The sequence below is a fragment of the Camelus dromedarius genome, chromosome 18, assembly GCF_036321535.1.
Source record: "Camelus dromedarius isolate mCamDro1 chromosome 18, mCamDro1.pat, whole genome shotgun sequence".
Taxonomy (NCBI): Eukaryota; Metazoa; Chordata; class Mammalia; order Artiodactyla; family Camelidae; genus Camelus; species Camelus dromedarius.
Window position 1 is genome coordinate 906,609 of NC_087453.1, and position 15,518 is coordinate 922,126.

Sequence of the window (15,518 nt, forward strand, 5' to 3'; positions counted from 1 at the left end):
AGCCTGGGAAAGCTGAAGGTGCCTGAGGGACCTTCACTCTCTGGGGCTCCACGTGACCTTGAAGCCTCGGCAGCCGTGTCCACCTCAGGGCCTTCCCAGGGTTCCACGGGCCGAGTTCCATGCTTGCTTGTCAAGTCGCCATTCTGCCATCCACATGGACGTCCAATGGGACAGGAGGATGGTGGTAGAGACGTTTATCCCCCCCAAACAGACCCCAACTAAGAAAAGCTTGAGAATTGTTGCTCAACTCAGCGCTGCCACCTGTATCCCATTCTCTTCCCAGCAGTTCACTCTCACTCGCTGCACGAGGCTCTTTGATGATTTTTTATGAAGACCTAGAACCACACTTTAGTGGAAATCTGTCAGTTGACCACCCGAAGTCCCGCTCCTCCTGGAGCTGATGTTCTGGGGCACATGAACAAAACAAAAAGGAGACTAAGGGGCAGGGAAGGGTGGTTTCTGCAACAGGATGGGCTGGGCCGTGTTCCTGAAAAGATGTGTGAGTCAAGTCTGAGCGCAGGGAGGGAGCAGGCCACACAGGTGGGGGCAGGAGGGCTAACAGCTCAGGTGCGCGGCTGGAGGTCTGCTCCAGACCACAGGCCCAGTGGGGCTGTGGGGAGGTGGGAAACAGGACAAAGCAGCAGGGCAGGGGAGGCCCCACAGGCCACAGAGCAGGCAGAGGCCAGCCAGGGCTCTGAGGTGGAAGCGTGCAGAGGGTCACAGGGTCACCCTGGCGCTGAGTGGACAGTGCAGGGTGGCCAGGGCAGAGGCAGGGAGGACAAGGCCCCTGAAACACTCTGGGCTCAAGGTGACGGGCACTCCCTCCAGGTAGAAGTGGGGCAGAGAAGTGCCCAGAGCACGGGCTGTGTGAGGAGACCGATGGGAGGGCGAGCATCTGCCACCATCCCGAGACACTGAGCTGGGCAGGCCTCCAGTCCTCACGAAGGTGGAAGGTGAGGGTGGCAGCCAGAGCAGCCGGACCGTGTGACACATCCCGAGCCCCCACCTCACGCCCAACCAACCAGCTGCCCTTGAGGTTCGAGGGAAAACAACGGGGCGGTGGACAGAGCACCACTTTTAAGAGGCAGAGGGCGATGCTGGTGACAGCTGCCAGCCTCGCCCACTGCCTTCAAGGCCTTGGTTCCGCCCTATCCGGCCTGTCCACCACCATCTGTTCCACTTCTGGGGGGGAGACCTGCCGGGATGGCTTTTTAAAGCTAATTCTGGCCTTCCTGCCACGTCATGACCCCACAGTCCGCAGCCGCCAGAGCCACCCCCCACTGTGCAGCGCAGACCGGCCGGATCACAGCTGTGTCCTCCGGCACCCACGCCACCTCTGGACTCTGTGCAGCCCCTAAAGCTGGAGACTCTGCGAGCAGGACGGCCCACCACAGCTCCCCGCTGCTGCTGGCAGGCCGGGAGCGGTCTCAGCCCCAGCAACAGCGCACGCCGCGGCCAGGGAGAGGTGGGCTCATACTTCAAGTGGCAGAGGACGAGGACAAGGACACAGGGAACCAGAAGAAGGAAGCTGTGACGCCGAGTGGAGTGAGCACAGTGCGGGGCTACACGTGGAACCCTCAGGGCCCTGAACGGCTCCTTCTCAAAGTGCTGGTGAGCTCAGCGTCTGAACCCCACGAATGTCGCTGCTCACCCTTTCTGCTCTATACCAAGAATACAACCAGACACCCAGAGACTAAGGACTCGCCAGTCCCACGAGGCCGGCCTCTCCCCCGGGCAGCAAGGTCAGCGGTCTTCCATGCGGCCGGCCAACGCCCCAGCCCGGGTGTGGGGCCCTCGGTGATGGCCAGGCTTGCACACGTTCCAGCGGCAGCTGATGAGGTCTCCGTGGCCGGAAGAGCTCGGTTTGGAGGAGAGAAAACCTCGCGGCACAAGCCTGCTGCCGAGCCTGCAGAGCGGGAAGCTCCAGCCGGGGGAGGCCGTGTCCGTCTCTCCTCTCCGGTGGCTCGGCTCCCGCAGGGCAGCGCCCCGCCCCGGGCCCAGGCAGCCGGGCGCAGTCTGGGCACGGTGGCATCCTTGCCCAACATCTTCCTCCCCGGGCTCCAAGCATGCGTCGGGGTCTCACAGGCGCTGCGCCGAGCCTGCTGCTGTGTGCACGGCCGGCAGGGCGGGCCGTGCAGCGGGAACGCCGGCCACTCGGAGGTGCGCGTGGACAAAGCCCCTCAGGCCCGCTCTCAGCTCTCTGCTAACTCTTGGTGAGGGCTGGGTATGAAGGGGCCGGACACACCTTCCTCGGTGCCACGCCGGACAGGACCCAGACGCCCGGCCTTCTAGCTAGGAGACTAAACTGCAGATAAGCCCAAGCCCCACATTCCTATTTGGCTCCACAGCCCCCGCCACGAGGAAACCTCCGCACTGACAACCGACCCACCCAGCCCCCAGCAGCACCCGGCGGAGGCGGGCAGCTCAGGAGGCCCTGCTGCCGCAGCACCGGGGACACAGAGGCGCCGGCACAGCAAGGGATGCCAAGGGTCCAGGCCAGCCCCACAGCCCTCTCAGGGGGAAGGCACAACCTCCCGGACAGGCAGGCCCCACGTGCCGGACACCTCAGTGAAGCCAAGCACTCCTGCACGGTCCCACCGCCCCATTCAGCTCAGGGACGTCACCAAGGTCCCCTTGCCAGCCAGCACGGAGAGAGGAGAGTGGCGGGACAGCGAAGGAGGGGCCACCTTCTGTTTCCCACACCAGCGGCACCCACACTCCTTCCTGCGCTCTCCCGGCGTGAGGCACCCTCATTTCTGTCCCCCCATCCTCTCAGCCTCTGCCCAGGGCCTGCACCCCCTTCCACAGTGAAGGTGCTCACAGCCCTGAGAGCTCAAGAACCCCGTCCCCAGCTGGACCCGCACGAGCACCATGGTGGGAGTCCAGGGGTTCCTCAGAGTAGCAGCTCCTCGACTCTGAAGATTGGGAGATTTTCATAAGTGAAAAACAATTAGGATATTCCAACCCAGCTTACAGCCGTGGGCGGGCAGCCCAACTCGCTCTGTTTCCTTCCCAAGCATGACACCTGCGTGCGCACCTCCCAAGGGCAGAGGGCGATTTCAGAGGGGGGCGGGGCAACAGCAAAGCACAGAGGTACCTGAGCAGGGCTCCCGCCTGCTCGCCCGCTTCTGACAGGAATGTGCTAGCACGGTACTGAATTTTGTTCTTTAATTAGAGTGACTTTTTGGGAAGGAAAAAAAGAGCGTTCAGATGACCACTCCAAGAAAAATATGAAAACCTTTACCAGGAAATCAAGAACAGGCAGCGAAAGCAACCTGTTCTGCAACCCCAGACGACGCGGGGCTGCAGCTCGCCCCTCGGGAGCCGAGTGGAAGGACAGGCCACAGGCGCTGGCGCTCCGGAGGGGCAGCGCTCACACCCGGCCCCACGCGGCCGGCGCTCACCAGGCAGCTGCCCATAAACCCAAAGCAGCAACACATGCCTCTGGAACAAAAGCACCCCCGCAGCAGGAAACAGCGCCCACGGCATCTGAGTGAAGGCGCCAGAGAGCCCTGCTCCAGGCCCCGACGACACGCACCTGGCCCACGGCTGCAGCCCTGACGGGGCGTCCCGCGGCCACAGCTCAGCGTCTTGGGTCGGCGGGACAGCAGACACCCTGCGTTCACCGGGGCTTCTGATCTGGTCTTTTGCTCAGACTGAGGCTTGGCAACAGCAACCCGGAAGGGAGGCCCTCCATCATCTGAGGACGGACAGCACGGTCTCTGACATAAAAGGTACACGGTTCTCTCTGAGCCCCCGGCTCTGCCTCTCCCCCAGACTAACAGCAAAGGCAGCAGGAAAACACAGACATCGCACAGCTTCAGAAGAGCCGCCCTCCACACGTCTGTCTTCAGAGCGCGCCTGGGCCGCAGCAGCACCAGCCCTGCGTACCTGGGTGCACGGGGTCCGGGTCACGCCAACACCAGTCCCAGCAGACAGCTGCCTCTTCTAGAACCTGGAAACCTTCGCAAGACACATTAGTCTGCAATAATCCCTGTGCTTCAGAAGATTCCAAACTAGGGGTGCAATTTCTTCATATGGCTTTGTGGTATCAGGAACACAGAGAACCAGAACATTCTCACATTTTATTTCAAGACACTTTTCACAAGAAAGCACAAAAAGAAGAAACAACTATCCCTGCAAAACACTGCATCGTAACAGACAAAAACGAGACGACACAGAAAAACCAACACACTTAACGGGCACTACCTCCTAACAGCCACTGCAGCTCGCCTGCTGGAAACACGGCTGCAACAAGGAGGAGCAGCGAAGTCCGCAAAGCCTCCTCCGGAGGCTTCCAGCCCTGGGGGGACGAAGGTAAAGAACCTGAGAGGACCTCTGAATCCTCCGCGTCGCACCGTCACCCAGCCCCCACGGGCTCGCAGCGCTGGCTCGTCTAAGCCACTCACCGGTTGAGCTGGTGAATAGAGCACCGACACTTCCACCAGTGCGCGGCAACGCTCCACGCCCGTGACGCACCGCGCGCAGCCGCCCAACTTTACGGGCGCACCCGCGCTCGGGACCCCCGTTCCTCTCACCCCGTCTCATGCTAATCACGCGCGTAAGCGACCTGACGGGGCCTGACAGTGACGGTGATTAGGAATATGCCGAACTGCCTAGCACTTTTCTAGAAACGCAGCTTTAGCTCTGCTTCCCTAGTGCTTTCCTTCCAGCTTCTGCTGTATTTAACTATTAACTACTTGAAGACGAAAACCCCCTTCTGGCTACCTTACTTTTAGCCTCAAACCTCAGGGAAAACGGTTCTCAAGAGAGGTCACGTCTGGGGATGACTATGGAGATACACTCGACACTCATGACTTCTGGGGGTAAGGAGAGGGCCCGCACCCTCACAGGGTCAGAAGGGCCGGTCGAGGGCCTGGACGGTCCACAGGGGCCACAGCGGTTCTACTGTGACTGAATTACAGGAACCACCTGGGGAAGAAAACACGGCCCAAAGCGCTCCCCCCCAGAAAACACTGAGCTCACACTCTGAGCAGAAGCAGAAAGTGACTGCTGAGTGGAGAGAACAGCTGGTGGCCCAGACACTTAGCGACAAACACTCAAGGTTAGCAGGGGCGCGACCGACAGCCCCAGTGGCCAGAGGCGGACCCCTGACCTGTCTGTGAACCTGCCCAACCTGGGTCATCTCAGCAAACAGGCTCCTCCCAACCCAGGTGCTAGCGGACTTTCTCCCCACTGGGCCTGTGCCAGGAATCGGCGAGGGAGAACCGAGTCCCCCACCAGGAGCAGAAGCTCCCACCAGAGGCCGCACAGGAGCCAGCCGGCCCAAGAAGAGCCCCGCGCTCTGAGACGCTGTCACCCCCCTCCACAGGACTCACCCAGGGGCCAGCAGCTCCCTAAGGACCGACTTCTAGCACCAGCGCCCAGCGGCACCTGCAACGAACCCCACACACGAGTCTGCGCTCGCGTCTCACCGACTGCACCGGGCAGGGGACACCTCCAGGACTGGCTGACACCGCCAGAGATGCTGGAGAGAAGGGCACCTGGGACCAACTGCGTGGGCGCTCCACCCGCCCCCTCGGAGGCCCACGTGCACCACCAGGCAAAGTGGCCTCCAGCCACAGGTACGAGAGGACATTGCTGCCATCACCGCGGGGATGCCAGCCCCCAAACAAAAGGTGTGTTGGAGGTGATTAAACTTTCTAGAGACCATTTTGGTCATTCTTGAAATTAAAGAGAAACCTTTATTTTCAACAAAACTGCCTAGAAGAGATGGTTCATTGATCCACTAGGAAAGAATCTCTCACCACATACAGCACCAAAATATGTATTTAAAAAATTAAAAACACACAGCCCGCTCCTCACACACACGCATTTCCCCAAAAGCCACGCATCCCAGACCAACAGGGTGAACAGATCAACCCAGTGCCCTCGCACAAAAGGAGTCTGTGAGTCAGGATTTACAAACTTACAGTCTTTCCTATGAAAAAACAGAAACAAACGAAAAACCAAGCGGGTAAGGAAAAACCTCTACACGAAGGCCTGACGAGACTTGGGAGAACGAAGAAAGCGCACTGTCTGCCTATGCGCCCCCAGGAAGCAAGACCCCCAGCGGTGCTGCTCCTGCCCCAGCGGCCGGGCCCTGGGGGCCGGAGAAGCCCTGCAGGAGCCAGGCGCCCCACGCACCCGCGGCGCAGGGCAGGCGCCAGCCTTCCGGGGAGACAGCGTCTTTCACCACGCGCTTTCCTGCGCTTCCAAGGGCCGGTTTCCCCTTTAGAGACGGTGCTGGGTCAGAGAGGAGTGAGGGGGTAAGAGTTCTCTGCTGCGGGAAGGTCCTGGGCCCAGACGGCGCCGTCACGAGCCCCGTGCGGGGCTCGCTGCAGACTCTACTTGGGCTCCTCGATCACACCTTTGCTCAGGTCTGTCATTTTGGGGTATTTTACTTTCTTCTGGTCCAGCTCATTCTGAGCCCAAAGGAGGAGTTTCAGTAATTTTGCCAGCTTGGGTGTTGACTCACGGTTTTCATAATCCAGGACAGCTTGGTTAACCTCACTCCACACCTGGAAAGTAAACACATCTAATAAAGGCAAGTGCACACGCGGAGCACCAGCAGAGAGGGTGTGGTCACAGCGTTCACTTCACTCCCCTAGGAGACCATCTTCACACGAGAAGCGTCTTGTTTACTTAAAGACATCGAAGCCCGTGACCATGACGCACTCTGGAGGATGTGAAACACATTCCTTGCCCAGAGGTGCTCACGGTGCGGTCAGCAGGTGTCACGTCTGGCCCAGGTGGCGGTTACATGCCAGGAGCCTGGCATAAGAGTCCGGCAGAGAGAAGAGCCCAGGGGGTGGTCCTGGTTCCATCCTCACCAGCCTCAAGAGAACACCTGAGGTTGGCCCCAGGGCTGCGCCCCTTCCAACACCACGGAGGCCACCGGAGAAGGGGGCTGTGGCCAGGAGGTGACCAGCTGTCCCGTGGCTGTAACTCAAGAGAAGCAATAAGGAGAGCAAACATTTGGGAAGCAAATATGGGACCTGAATTAAAAATCTATGAGACGCCTGTTTCTAAACATCTTCAAACAGGAGGAAGGTTGAAATAAAAGACAAAAATCGGCGAAGCGCCTCAATTACCACGTAGTAGAGAAATTTAGGACGCTTTGCGCTCCTAGTTTGACAGGATGAGAGTTTAAAAATCAGGCGGAAAAAATCAGTATCAAATGAGGGAGGAGCTGGGGCCATCCCCACACACTGTCACAGCCATAAGCCACGTCCCCCTCTGTCCGGAGGCCCCCACCCACCGTGAGCGCCCACCGCAGCAGCGGGGGAAGGCCAGCCCGGGCCCCACCTTCTGCCTCTGCATCATGTTCAGGAGGTCTCCGAAGGGCGACTCCTCCGGGTTGTCGAAGGCCAGCAGTGCCAGTGTGCGCTCCATCTCCGTCAGGCACTCCCGGCTCTCCTCGCCCTGCTCAGCCAGCTGCGTCTGCGCGAACTCCAGCGCCGCCTCCGTCTCCCGCTGGCGGATCAGCTCGATCAGGTGCTGCTGCTGCTCAGCGACAAGGTGGCCGGGCGTGAGTGCGCAGCGGCCAGCACCGCCCAGCGTGGCCGCGCTAGCTTCTAGTCAGAAGGGCATCCAAGGGGCAGAGTTCCCTAGCATCTCTGAGCTATTAAATGTGCATTTTTCAAGCGAGGAATAGCTTCTGAAATACATAAGACAACAGCTAACACAAACCCCTTCCCCACGTAAATCAAAACAATATTCTATCAACGCAAATTAGTCTCGTTCCTTGGGAATCACCGTGAATCACCTTAACTTATTATTGAGTGTCTGCAAACCAGACGCCCCTCCGGCAAAACTCACTTGCAGGTGGAAGTAAAGGTGCCGGTTTGTGTCCAGGAGCTCTGGGTGGAGGCTGTTGATCAGCGCGATGGCCTCCTGAATCTGGCCTTTCAGGATCATCTCCCGGATTTTGATTCGCTCATCAAGTGTTTCGAGATCAACACTAGGTTCAATCCCAGATTCCATTCGAAATTTCTCTGCTGCTTCCTTAAAGCCCTCTGAAAATGAAAACCATCGTCATTGCTCGGAGAGTCAGCAGGACGTGACATGAAGCCTTTTTCACTCTTGAAAGCCCACTGGCCTGGAGAGTAACCTCAGGTACGAGCTGCCCTTCTTCAGGGATTTGGTGTTAACGCCTCTGCGACTTGCTAGCTATGCCCCTGAGGTGCAGACATCCGAAAGGCTGCACGTCTTCACCGCCCAACCCACTCAAACACTCTGACTCCCCCTGCCCGAGGCGAGGACGTGCGCTGTGGCTCCCAGTAGAGGGCCTGGGGACCTGGCCACGCCCACTCTTAGCGAGTTGACAGCTCTCAACATCAAAGCAGCATTCTCGCACACACATACACCCCCCAACACGTGTGCACACAGCTATAGGCCGCCATTTCCTCGCCACCTTTCAAAAAAAAAATCTTAAAAAAGACTAACGTGAGGCAGAGGATCGGGGTGCTGGGAACTAGCAGGAAAGAGAGCCACACCTTTTGGAAACAAGGCGGTTTTTTCACCCCAGAGCTACCCTCTTCCTTTCTAGAACCAAAGAGGGCTGCGTGTCAGCCGCAGAGAATGCTCTCCCTTCCACACGCTTCTGCCCCACCCCTCTTCTGAGGTGGGCACCCCTTTAGAAACAGTCCAGGACCAGAGTTACCGGGCTGGCCAGAAGACAGCAATTACCCAGGCCTTACACGTACTTCAGAGCACTCTTAATTATCTTCATCAACTGTAAAAACGTCAAAGGCCAAGAAACAGGATTATGCCTTAGGTCTCGGATACCTGGAATCATGAGCTCGCCTCCAGAAGAGATACCTCTTTCAAAGGAGAATTACAAGTTTGCTAAACCAGCACTGTGTTTTAATGACAGCTGAGCACAACCCAACTTCCCCACGGAACGTTAGTGGTGAAGTCTGACTGTGCGCACACAGGGAGAACTCTGCCCAGGGGCAGTATCCCTGGCGCAGGCGGTTACCTGTGACCAGGTAGTTCATGATGAGGCGGTTCATGTCTGCTCGCTGGACGTGTAAGTTATTGAGTTTTTCCATCCACTCATCTTTCGTGATTTCATCGGGTTTTTCTGTGTAACTCATTCTGATTTACTTCTACAGGAAAAAGAATTATATTTTAAGAATTGGTGAGGAATGCTATGACAATTGTGATCACTTCAGAAAAAAATACAGCGACATAGCAGGAAGTAAAAGGGAATGAGTGAGAAGATACTTAAAATGTGGGAACCAGCTAGTGCAAAGGGTCTGAGACTCAAACACAGGTTCAGGGACCAGAAGGAAGGTGGGGTGTTTAGGAGGCAGGATGAACGCAAGGAAGAGCCACGGGACTCAGAGGCAGGAGGGCAGCTGGGGTCAGATTAAGGCCTTCAGGTGACGGAGAAGCTTAGATGTGTTCTCTAAGGACAAAGGACAGCCACGGGGTACAAGCTACAGAATTTCATGCTATAACGTATGTGCTAAAAAAATGCCACAATCACACACCCACCAGACTCACAAAATCGTGTGTTAACAGGGACATCGCATTCTCCTGAACTCCCCTACACTGCTGTCAGAAAATACTGCACTGCAAAAGCATTTGGCAGCTGCACATGTGTGCTCCTTGCAGCCAGTTCTACTGCTAGATTGAGACCCTCGAAGACTCACCACAGCGTGCTAGACACAGATAAGCCTGCTCACAGAAACAGCGTTCAAAATGGCAAAGATACGGAGGCGTCCCCACCATGTTCATTCATCAACAGCACGGACAAACGAAATGTGGTTTACAGGACCACAATCCCTGGCCCAAAGCCCTTGGGCAGATTGGTTTCATAATTCAGAACTGTTCAGATCGTACAAAGACTATCTGGCATAATTTACCGTGTGTTGTATGACAGTCTCACTGGAGTCTGGGGCAGCACCCCATAATCAAATATTATTTCTTCAGTGAAATGTATGAGTATTCATACTAAGTGGAATAGAAGCCATTAAACAGGCTTTGCTAGGTTAGGTTTTGCCAACAAATAGGATAAAAACAAAAACAAAAACTTGGTTTTCAGAGTTATCTGGATTTGAGGGTAGCTAGGAAATGACTGTGATCATGTTCACGTCACAGAATTTGCTAAAGTAGTTAAAATAAATGAACACAACCGTATGGATGACTCAGAAACCAGCTGGACGAATAAAGCAAACCACAGCACAGGCCCAAGTGGGACAGTTTTGTAAAAAACAAAAACCAAGACAAGGTCTATAATATTTGTTTAGCAGTAAACAACATATGTAACAAAACTGTTCTGTTATTGTTTTAAGTAAGGGCATGAAACAGGAAACTCAGGAGGTGGTTACCATGGAAAAGGGGGCCCTGGGAGCATCTGTTGGGCTCTCAAGATGGGTGGTGAGCCCACCACTGTCCACTTCAGTTTTACCTTCTGTAACTGACAGACATTCTTGATATTAGTTTATACGTAGCAAAGTACATGCTAAAGTGCTTCAATGAATAAAAGCAATTAAAAGATGGCTCTGGTTTCCCAGTGGACATGGGAAGACCACGGGGTGGTTGGTGACAGCTGAGCAGGAAGACCACCGAAGAGCTGCCCAGTCCAGAGAGCAGTAGCAGCAGAAGAGCCTGAGGGCACAGTCCCTCAAGGTTCTGTGGACAGAGAGCCAAGGGGCCCTGCTGCTGGACCCAGTGTGGAAGGTAAAAGAACAAGACTCCAGGACCATGGGAGGTTTCAAGCTTGAGACCTTGGAAGATGGAGCCAGAAGTGAGGAGGAAGGGCTGGGAGTGGAACAGGTTTGAGGAGCTGGGCAAGTCTGGGCTATTAGACACGCAGCCACAGAAGTCAAGCAGGCACCTGGATTATAGGTCCCCAGATCAGCACTGGAAACATTAATTAGGGAAATATCCGCCACAAAATGATACTGAAAGCCAAGAGTTTGCCAAAGATGGCAAAGGGAGAGAGTGTGGGCAGGGAAGCAAAGCGGTGCAGGACAAAGTCCTGGGTACTTGGCGGATGCCAAACTCCGAGATCAGCAGACCGGAGGTGTAGCAGAAAAAAACTGGCGGCAAGACAAAATCGAGGTGTGTCGCTCATACAAACACCCTCTCTCAGAGCTACGACCAACTGCATAACTCGCTCAGATCAAGCTCTTATTCTGAGGCAACAGGGCGATATTTGAAAGTAACAACTTCGGAGAACTGGCCCGTTGTTCTGCGCAAGACGGATTCAGCAGTTAAATACTCAACAGACATAATTAAATGTCCCAATTCTGAAGCCGAGGAACACTTGCTTGCCAAGCAGCAAGTACGTCCTCACCAGCTCAGTCTGCTCTGAAGCGGTTCTGTATTAAAATAGCTCCCTTCCCAGAGACACCTGTGCCGTGTTTCTGTAACTGTCACTGTTCTAGCTGGCGACCACCTCTGAACACTGCAGCCTTCACTCGAAACGTGCTCCCGTTAAGAGCAAACACCGAATTACACAGCCCGGGCACCACCACGTTAGGAGTCTACTCCTGCCGGAGGAAAGGGGGCAGTTTGACTTGCAAAACTCGAGGGCGCCGCCTGCACCGAGGACGCGGCCCGACTCTGACACCCACTTGGACCTTCGACCCCGGAAGGCTCCCAGCGCGGGCCCGGCCGGCCCGGCGCACTCGGCGGCGGCGCGGCGACCCGGCCCGGCCCCATCTCTGGCTCGCCTCCACCCCCTACCCGCTCCCCCCCGCTCCCCGGTCCCGACTCCTGCCCGGGCCCTCCCCCCGCGGGCCCTCCGTCTCGCCGCCCCCGCCTGCCGCGCTCCCGCGGGGCCGCTCGGCCCGGCCGCCTGGGCCCGCCGCGGCCATCTTACCGTGCGGACTCCGCCTGCCGCGCTCGGGTCTGGGGTCTCCGCGGCCGCTCTGGGGGCCGGGCCGGGCGGGGAGGGGGCGGCGGCGCCGGGGAGGGGGAGGCGGCGGCGGGGGCCGCGGCGGAGGCGGGGGCGGGGGCGGGGAACGGGAGGGCAGACGCACCGGCGGCCGCCCCCTCAGCCACTTCCCGCGAGATCGTGAGATCGCAAGCCGGCAGCCAATCAACTGCTCCCACGAGGGGGCGGGGCGCGGCGGCCGCCCGGAAGCGCGGAACTCTAGCTTCCGTCCTTGCGTACCCTCGCGGCGCCCTCGCTCTACGGATTGGCGCGAGAGTCAAAAGGCGTCGGCCGCCTCTGGGTAAGATGGCCGCCGTGGAGGCGTCGTTGTGGGGGAACTTCGCGCCAGGACGGCGACATCTGGACTGAGTCGGAGGCGGAGGTCCCAGCGTCCTTTCTGTCGTTTGTGTGAGTCTGAGGGCAGGGGGCGCGTGCGGGGTCAGGCGCCGGTGCTCCTCGCAGCCCCAAGGCGGGGTCCCTCCCGACCCAGCGCCTGCCTTCGCGCAAGCCTGGGAGGATCCGCCAGGGAGCGGCGGCCGGGAGCTCTCTGTTCCGATCGTTGGGGCGGCTCCGGGGCTACGCGATCGGGTCGCAGAACGCGCCCTCGCTCGCTGTCAGATGAGTCAACAGGGACGGGCCTGCCCTCGGGGAGCCCCCCGCCGGGAGCCCGGTGGTCCTTCGCGCGCGAGCTCCCCGCGGCCCGGGGCCCGGTGGTCTTTCCGCCCGTGGTTCCTAAGCCGCGCCGGCGTTGGGCAGGGGCTGCAGCCTTATGCGCCGGGGCCCCGAGGTGCTGCGTGCGGCCGCAGAGGCGCAGTATACACATTTGTGCTTTCACATGGTTCTTATTGTCCGTTTGTTGGAGTGGAATGCAGACTCAGAGCAGGGTTTCGTTTTCCCGCTGCTGGAGAGTAGAGTTAAAAGATTTTAGAGCTTTTCAGGCAGGAAATTGAGCCCTTTATCGGATGAAATCCGACGTCCTCCTGAATTGGAAGTCAGGGGTTAGATGGCTTCCTGTGATTGCTCAAAAGCGAACTAAATAACGTGAAAGTGGTGTTGGACTTCCGGCAGAAAGTTAAGTGCAACTCGGCAAATGGGTTTGACAACGACGACTGATTACCGACATTTTCCGTTAGTGGAGTGAGTTAAATCTGCAGGTCCGAAGTTTGGGCACAAATCTACTTAAAATGCAGATGCCAGTGTGGTACTTGTCTGTAACATCCTGATCAAGGACTTAATCCCATAAACAACTTTAGATGCCAACTTCATAGTGCCCGTGGAGGTGCAGATTTTAAAAATTCTTTTCAAGGGTGAGCGAGCAGAAAGCAGAGTTCCGGTGCCCTAAGGCGCTAGAATGCTCGCGTCTGAAGGGGCTGCGGCTGTGCCTTCTCTGCGGGTCGGAGGTTGAGGCCTCTCCCCCAGAAAGCCGCTAGTCACCTGGTCCTGCCCATCCTTAATCCTGTCTGAAGACTGGCTGCTGTTTTGTTCCCAGCTCCTCCCTGAGAACGTTGAGGCTGTCCTCTCTGCTTCTTGAGTTGCCCCTCCCAGGGGTCCTGCCAGCTCCTTTCTGAAACCCACCCAGTAGGCAGGGTGATCTCTCCCGGTCCCTGCCCTCTTCACACCCGTCGGAGGACACCCTCCCAAAGTGAGCACGGCTGAGAGCCTCATCGCTCCTACTCTTTCTCTCTCCAACCCAGGTCTCAGATTCTCTCCCCTCTGGGTTCGCAGCACTGCCTGGGCTAACTCCCAGGAGCGGGGAGACCTTCCCTGACGAAGCAGGAGGTAGTGCCTCTCCTTTTGCTCACGTGGTACCCTAAACTGCCCTTTCGCAGCACATTACGTCCCTGATGCTGAACAGTGTGGCACAGCTCACCCCAGACGTGGATATCTGGGACGTGGCACGAGTTCCACAGACACTTGTTGAGAAGATGGAGGAGTAGATGACTGAGTGGTGATGGGGACTTGACTAGAAGCAGTTTCAGCAGAAATGGACAAAGGGGGAAGTTAGCAGCCCTTGGTGGGCTGACAGTTTGTAGGGCAACAGAAGAGAAAGAAGTGGAAGATGAGCTCAATGGTGCAGCCTGGTTGGCGAGGTCGCGGTGGTGGCACCAACGGCAGAAGAACCATGAGGATGATGGGTGAGAGGAGGGGGAGGAACGGGGAAGAGTTCAGGTCGGCCTCTTGGAGTTTGAGGCACCCGTGGGACTGTCTAAAGCTGGTGGGAAAGGTGAGGCTGGGAGTGAAGGTTTTGTGGTAACACCTTGTGAGGGTTGATGAGCACTCAAAGAAAGTCCGTTGAGAGGAGGAGTGGACCAGGTCCAGAATCCACTGAGGGGATCCACCGGGGAAGCCCCGGGGCAGTTTCTAGCAGATGTGATCAGCAGTGTCGGGGCCAGCAGGCGGGGCACCTGGTGAACTTGGGCAGCGTCTGGTCATCATAGGGCAGTGAGCCCAGAGGGGCGAGGTGCCTGACAGAGGGGACCGGGCTGTGACTGGGCTAGCGGCCGCCGTGGGAGGAGTCAGCGGCTGGGATGATTACAGGCAGCACTGAAGCACAGGGGCTGGTGGCTGAGGCGGAGGGAGGCATGTCAAGGGGAATATCTGGGGGCAGTTGGGTTTACAGGGTGGGACCATGGCCAGAGGAGGCCTGGATGGATGGGGAGGTTCAGCAGTCAAGAGCTCCTTTTGCATGTCAGGTTTCCAGGTGCATTTGAGGCATTGGGTGGGGAGGTTAGGGGAGCAGGTGGAAAGGTGGTAGAGGCGAGCACAGCACGAGTGCAGGAGGACCCTGGGCCCGAGCCCTGAAGACCCCAGCGCACAGCGAGGTGTTTGGGGCATGTGTCGCTCTTCATCTGGGACAGTGAGCGGGTTGACAAGATTTCAGCCTGTGGGGTCGTGAACTGGCTTCTGGAAGGGAAAGAGGTGGGCCTGGGGCAGGGGGAGCAGCCAGGTGGCCAGAGCTTCTGCTGTTCTCCAAGCCCAGGGGGAGTTTCATCTTGACAGATTAGCACGTTTTTCTCTCTTTGTTATTTTTTTTTTTAATTGAGGTATAGTAGAGGTACAATATTATATGAGTTTCTGGTGAACAACATAGTGATTCACAAGTTAGCAGTTCTGTAAAGAGAGATGTTAAAGGCTTATTAGTTTTAAAAGAGCATAAAAGAGTTTTTTAAAAGGGAAATGCATTTTGAGAATAAAATACACAGTGCTTCTTTTAAACAAATCCTGGACTGCTCAACAAGCAGGCTACCACCCGTGTTTCACAGAACCACAGTATTTGGGGTGGTGTTTCTATCTTTCAAACCCCAAAAGCATAAAATCAAACCCATACCCATTGGAGCCCTGCTTTCAAGGGGAGTTTTGGCAAAATCAAACCTGATTCTTGGGGTTAATGTATAAACTGCTCAGAATCATTACCACGAGTAGGCAATAAACTCCAAAAAGCCAATTTCCATAGCCTTAGTTTTTCACAGTATTCTGTCTTGAAATTCTGCGTGAAGATGTTAAAGGGAGTAGGGAGACTTTTATTACTATTTAGTTCTGCCGCGTATATTCAGGTGCCATGAGTCTTGGCCTGCGAAGCCCGCGCACTGGGGTTGGAGATGGCCTCCCTCCCCCGCCCCCCTTG

The 15,518-nt window shown here is 56.9% G+C and overlaps 2 protein-coding genes across 7 annotated transcripts in view; one reads left to right on the forward strand and one right to left on the reverse strand.

The window, feature by feature from the left end:
- Positions 1-5,920: 5,920 nt before the first annotated feature.
- GID8 (GID complex subunit 8 homolog) lies at positions 5,921-11,943 on the reverse strand. Its single transcript, XM_031433480.2, has 5 exons — positions 11,840-11,943; positions 8,984-9,113; positions 7,822-8,018; positions 7,309-7,506; positions 5,921-6,521 (listed from the first exon to the last, which is right to left on the reverse strand). The coding sequence occupies exons 2-5, from the start codon at positions 9,099-9,101 to the stop codon at positions 6,348-6,350; spliced, it is 687 nt and encodes a 228-aa protein (XP_031289340.1). The 5' UTR covers positions 9,102-9,113; positions 11,840-11,943; the 3' UTR covers positions 5,921-6,347.
- Positions 11,944-12,025: 82 nt separating this feature from the next.
- DIDO1 (death inducer-obliterator 1) overlaps positions 12,026-15,518 on the forward strand; it is a 52,106-nt gene continuing 48,613 nt past the window's right edge. For 2 of the 6 annotated variants that reach the window (XM_010987859.3, XM_064496917.1), the window contains exon 1: positions 12,027-12,301. The gene's annotated coding sequence lies outside the window, so the exon portion shown is untranslated. Of the gene's footprint in view, positions 12,302-15,518 lie in introns of all 6 variants that reach the window. The other 4 variants (XM_064496918.1, XM_064496916.1, XM_064496919.1 and 1 more) reach the window with 4 other exon arrangements.